Below are 6346 nucleotides of genomic sequence, written 5' to 3' on the forward strand. Positions count from 1 at the left end.
AAAATTTATCATTTTGTCACAAAGGATCAGAACAGAGTTCAAAGGGATCCTTGAAAGAACAAAAGCTTCACTGGCTGGAAGGAATCAATGGCAATTTTCAGAAATTTATTACTACTTCAATAAAGGACTTGTTGACAATTGTAACTGTGTCCTGTGACATTGTAACTGTGTCCTGTGACAATGTGCGCCCTGGGAAAACTCTGATATTTATCAAGAAAAACATGACTTGTGACACTCTTTTGTAGTTTATCAGTTCCTGTTATCACTGTCACAGGAACATCTTGCCCAATTACATTTTTTTTTTAGCATATTTGCTTAAGATAACTAGTTTGTGCCCTGTATAAATTGCCTTTGCCTGGTGAATAAATGTAGCTTCTCCCACTGGCAAAAACAAAAAATAAGTCTCCCCAAAATCAAAAGCCCAGGCACAGATGGATTAACTAATGAATTCTTTCAAACCTTTCAAGAAGAAATGCTAAAAATTCTTTTCAGGTTCTTTCACAAAATTGAAGAAACAAGAATACTCCCAAATAGTTTTTATGAAGCTAACATCACCTTGATACCAAAACCAGACAGAGATGCTGACAAAAAAAAAAAAAAGAAAAAAGAAAGAAAACTACAGACCAGTAACCCTGATGAACACAGATGCAAAGATTCTCAACAATATTCTGGCAAATAGGATCTAAGGCCTTATCAGAAGGTCATATACACCACGACCAAATAGGATTCATTCCAGGAATGCAAGGATGATTTAACATAGATAAATCAATCAACGTAATACACCATATCAGCAAAAATAAAAATAAAATAAAATGATCATATCAATAGATACAGAGAAAGCATTTGATAAGTTCCAAAACTCATTCTTGATAAAAAAAAACTCATCAAGATGGGAATAGAAGAAACTTTTCTCAATATAATCAAGGTCATTTACCACAAGTCAATGGAAAATATTATTCTCAATTTATTATTCAATAAATTATTCTCAAATATTATTCAATAAAATAAAAATATTTTCTCTAAAAATCTAGTACAAGACAAGACTGCCCTCTCTCACCACTCCTATTCAACACAGTGCTAGAAGTTCTTGCCATAGCAATCAGGCAAATAAAGATACTAAGGGCATCCAGATAGGAAAGGAAGAGGTCAAGTTCTCACTGTTTGCAAATGACATGATACTATATATAGAAAATCCTAATGACTCTACCAAAAAGGTTCTAGAAACAATAGATTCATATAGCAAAATGGCAGGCTATAAAATTAACAAGAAAATAATCAATGACCTTCTTATACACATCAGTAAGGATAGGCATTTTAAAAAATCCCATTTATACTAGTGTCACACTAACTCAAATACATTGGAGTCAACTTAACTAAAAATGTGAAGGACCTGTAAAAAGAAAACTACAAAATCCCGCTTCAAGAAATAAAAGAGAAGACTGGAGCAGTGGCTTGTTGTTAGTGAGTATAGTTAGAGAGATGACTACACTAACTCTCATGACAATGGTAATGAGTGAGAGAGGTAGAATGCCTGTCTTGAATACAGGCAATGGATGGAGAAGGAGGGAGATGGAGGACATTAGTCGGAAGAATGTTACATCAGGGGCTGGGCGGTGGTGCTGGAGGTAAGGTGCCTGCCTTGCCTGCGCTAGCCTAGGACGGACCGCGGTTCAATCCCCCGGCATCCCATATGGTCCCCCAAGAAGCCAGGAGCAACTTCTGAGCGCATAGCCAGGAGTAACCCCTGAGCGTCACGGGTGTCGCCCAAAAACCAAAAAAAAAAAAAAAAAAAAAGAATGTTACATCAGTGAAGGAAAGTGTTCTTTTTTAAAACTAAAACCCAATTACAATAAAGTGTGTGATTATGTTGCTTAAATAAAAAAAATTAAAAACTAAAAATAATTTCAAATTTCTTACCTTCCATTTTTTTCTCTGCATTTGTATGGACAACTTCACAGTTTTACATTTGAGATCATTTTCTCTCAATTTTGTCACGGCTTTCTGTAGTTTTTCCTGAAAAATGATGTTAAGATGGACACAAATGTTTAAGAAGTTTACAACTTTTTACTAGGTCTGTTTGGGAATCCCATTAATTTAGACCATTCAGTACTTTCCATGTAACAATAACAATGATTATATGCTGAGTCTTCATTTTAACAGAGGAAGCAAGTTTGTCAGGACAGGAAAAATCTTTGATCCCTTTAACAATTCTGAGAAATTGGTAGGACTATTAATGCCAGTTCTTGCTTGAAGAATGAAGCTTTAGAGACTTTAAAAAGGTAGATGTTTGAGCTTTTTCTTTCTAGAGAAACACTGGTCACATAACTTGTGGATAATAAATAAATATGAATATAAATATTCAGAATAAATCACTGATAAATATATTCAGAATAAATCACTGACTCACAAAAAATCAAATCAGATTATTTTACATATTTGATATTTTCTACCATGGTGGTTGCAAGGGAAAGAGACTGATGGTAGAGAAGGTACGAGCACAACGCATGCAGGAGGGTAGCCAATGATCATTTAGAAAGCAAATTGTGTAGGAAAACAAACATTTAGATTCCATAAGAAAGATGTTAAGTTACTTTTCAAAAGAGATTCTAAGATTTTCATGCTAAACCATTTTCATACGAGTCAAACTCGGTATGCTCAATACTAAAAGAATAGTCCCATGTGCTCTGTGTACTCATTATCCTGAGGCTGCAAGAAATGGTTCTTGGGACTGTTAAACCATAGGTAGGTAGTTACCCTTGCTTTGCACCCAGTGCTACTTAGCTGTTTCACATATACCATTATCATTAAAGCTTATAGCAATTTCAAACTAAGGTGTTTGGATGGTGAGGTGTAGCTCTTACCAATTATTTCATTGTATGCAGGTTATCAACAAGCCACACGTATACAGATGGAGAAAACCAAGTCATGAAGAAAATGAATCACTTTCTCACTTTCACGGTTAGCTGCATAGTCAGTGTCAGGACTGAGATTCTCATCTAAGCAAACTGAATTGTGAGTTGCAGTCACTGTCTATGTTAGTCTTTATGCCATTTAAATGCAGATAACCCCTTTCAGGTTCATCAGTTCTTTGTTGCCTCATAGAGTTATATAGGACCTCTACTCTGTGGCTCAATTTTCAGTAGTGACATGCCCTGAGAAAGAAGGCAGAACCTTCACAAGAACACTTTACATTGTGGAAATGAAAGCACAGAGCCCCAACCAGAGACACATTATTTTTTTTAATCAAATGTATATAGAGCATACCTGATTCTCCTCCCACAAAAGCCAAGGGTTCACTTCTATATATACTTTTCAGTGAGCTACCTAGAATGTTTGAGATGAAAACTCTCCTTACATAGCTTGATCTTGCACAACCAGTCATTTACTGTTCTTTCCTTTCCCTTTCTGAATCTTAATATAAACAGCCAATTCCCTCATCTTCATGGAATAATTGATCTTATAATGATGTTTCCATTTTCTTTTCAGAGACAGAATGCTCTCCTCATATCAATATTGATCCAGAAATGCAAACCCTTCAGTAGCTAGTTTTACTTTGGGTTTCACTGGGGCTCTCAACTAATGTGAGCACAAATTTTATTCTCATGTCATCACCAATTCAACACACACACACACACACACACACTATGCAGCCTGGACATAGTCATATCCCTCCTGCATGTGTTTTTCTGCTCATTTAACTCCTATGCCTTTCAATACTTCTTAGTACAATCAACATTTATGAGCCTATCAAGGATTACCTTACTATTCTCCCACGTTGTTTTTTGTTTGTTTGTTTTTGGATCACACCCGGCAGCACTCAGGGGTTACTCCTGGCTCTGAACTCAGAAATTGCTCCTGGCAGGCTCCATATAGGATGCCAGGATTAGGACCACCGTTCTTCTAAGTCTAAGGTAAATGCCCTACTGCTGTGTTATCTCTCCGACCCTTCTGCCAAGTTTTTATATGCTGTCACATGGTTACATTGTCTTTCTCAACTTATGTACATGATATGAGGTGATAAGCCATGCCCAAACATGACAAACATATATAATGAAGCATGAATTTGCACACATTAAATTCTAGAGAAGAATTTCATCAGCATGAATTCACAGACAAATGTCTAAAAGAAATATCAGCCACGAGATCAGTGGAGACTGAACTTTAGCTAGTTTTAGCAATGGCATACTACTGAAAGCAATATTGACCAAACATTACCACAAACTTTCAATGGAAAAATATCTCCGTTCTTAGGAGTCTCACAAAAGCAGGTGGCTCTGTGCTCTGACATGCATGGTTACCTTGTACTCTTGGCAGACATCTTCAACAAGGACTGTGGTATGCCCTCTGTGTTGTGGTTTTCGTTCACAGTACAAGCAAATGAGCTCATCATCATCTTCACAGAAGAAGTGGAGCATCTCTCCATGTTCCTCACACAACTTTTCAGAGTTTATCTCCTTGATAGTTTCGATGATGGTTTTCAGCTTCTTATTAGGTCGAATGCTCTGTTCTTTGAATGCTGTATTGCAAAATTCACAGAAATATATCATTTCATCTCTTTTCCCCATTACAATCTTTTTATGTTGGTCCATGATGTTTATTAGGCACTCATGGCAGAAGCTGTGCCCACAGTCAATAATCATAGGATCGGTCATCAGCTGCTGGCACTTGGAGCAGGTGGCCTCCTCTCTCAGTCTCTTGGTCACTGTACTTGTTGTCATGACTCCTTGAAATGCTCCAGTATTGGACCTAGAAAAAAAGATGGAACTTTCCAGAGTAATGAATATACACTTCCCTGGAATCCTTGTCCCTTTTCACACCTGGAGATTGTCTCTCTGAAATGATGAAGTAAAATGGGATGAAGAAGAGAGTTGGCAGAACCCACCATGTTCGGAGGGGAGAAATGAAGAGAAATGAGACATGCACTTGGATTCAGGGCAATGGGTTCCTAAGTGTCCATCAGACAGGACATCACAGTCAGAGACAGAAAAGGGAGTTTCAGATCACAGAGGAGACAACTATCATCCACACAAACCTGCTCCTAGTTCCTTATTCCTTTCTTAAAAGGAGTTTGTGGGAGAGAGTAGAGGTGGCTAGAAGTTTAGAAACTAATTTTTCCTTTACATTCCAAGAGTCTGGGATTATAAACAAGAGAATTCAAAAGTTACTAGGAAGCTATTTCTCCCTATAATGAGGATTAATCTGACTGAATCCTAGAGAATTTAATCTAAAGACTCCCTTGACAAATTATTTTCTAAAGGAAAGCAATAGGATTTTTCTGACAAAGATTTTACACTTCTAGGAAGGATCCCTTTTCCTCTAGGTCCCCATGTTGCTTGTCCTGGGTTATTATTCTCCTCACATCCTGGATCATCTAATGGTATGGAGTGTGTGAATAAAGAAAGCAGACAAGAGAGAACAAGCAACCATTTTAGAATTTTGGTGGGGGAATCCCTTCAGGACAACCATATGCAACCACTTACTTTCTCTTATCTTCAATAGGCGGTTTCCTCGACTTAGAATGGCTTGTCTCAACCTCATCCAGCATTTCCATCACGTCCAGAAATTCTTGCGTGTCCATAAACAGCTCCCTCTGTGGCTTCTACCTCCTTCCATTTTAACTTGAAATTTTACTCTGGTTTCAAGTCTTAAATGAAACTACTGTGGGTGTTGGTGTTGGTATGGGGCCAGAGTTACGCAATTTCCTGTAATTCTGATCTCAGATGGTCAGAATCGAAAGTACTATGACAAAAATATTTTCTATTATAGCAATATATAGATTGGATAATAGAAATAGAAAATGTGTGTCTGTCCCAAGAAGAGAGTCTAAAATCAAGAAACTTCCACAGGATTGATTCACAGTGGGATTTGTGACTTTTCTGCATTTGTTTGCCAAGGATTCTGGAAATCCACGAATCTCTGGAATCCTTTGTTTTGTTTTTTTTTTTCTTCTTTTCTTTTTTTGTTTAACTGGGACCCATATTGTTTTCAACTCCCAGAGGAGAGGTGCAGAAAAAAGTTTGACACTAACAGGGCTCATGGGTATCAGAATATAGACCCATGCCAGCCTCTCATCCTCTCTGTCCCTTCTCTTCCTTCTGTCTCTTTGTCTCTTCTGTCTGCTCTGTCTCTCACCTTCCTTCTCATTGATTTTCTAGTGGACTCAGCACTTAGCCACAGCAATATCAGTGCCCACAACCACCCCAGGGCCACTAAGTTCCCAGCAGGGTGTGTTGTCAGCTGGATACCACAAGATACCAAGGCCACCATTCATAATCTAACTCTGTTGCAATTTAATCTCCTTCATTAGTTCTATGAGTTGCCCCTTTATTTAGACCATATATGTTGA

General features: G+C 37.6%; 1 protein-coding gene across 3 annotated transcripts in view; it reads right to left on the reverse strand.

Annotated features, from left to right (window-relative positions):
* The window catches only part of LOC125996010 (E3 ubiquitin-protein ligase TRIM38-like), a 39458-nt gene extending 33886 nt beyond the window's left edge, over nucleotides 1-5572 (reverse strand). For all 3 annotated transcript variants that reach the window (XM_049764965.1, XM_049764966.1, XM_049764967.1), the window contains exons 1-3: nucleotides 5481-5572; nucleotides 4299-4746; nucleotides 1918-2013 (exon numbers count right to left, since the gene is read on the reverse strand). In XM_049764965.1, coding sequence (XP_049620922.1) covers nucleotides 1918-2013; nucleotides 4299-4746; nucleotides 5481-5551 — 615 coding nt within the window. In that variant the 5' untranslated portion in view covers nucleotides 5552-5572. The remainder of the gene's footprint in view (nucleotides 1-1917; nucleotides 2014-4298; nucleotides 4747-5480) is intronic.
* Nucleotides 5573-6346: the final 774 nt, after the last annotated feature.

The sequence above is a fragment of the Suncus etruscus genome, chromosome 18 (assembly GCF_024139225.1).
Source record: "Suncus etruscus isolate mSunEtr1 chromosome 18, mSunEtr1.pri.cur, whole genome shotgun sequence".
NCBI lineage: Eukaryota > Metazoa > Chordata > Mammalia > Eulipotyphla > Soricidae > Suncus > Suncus etruscus.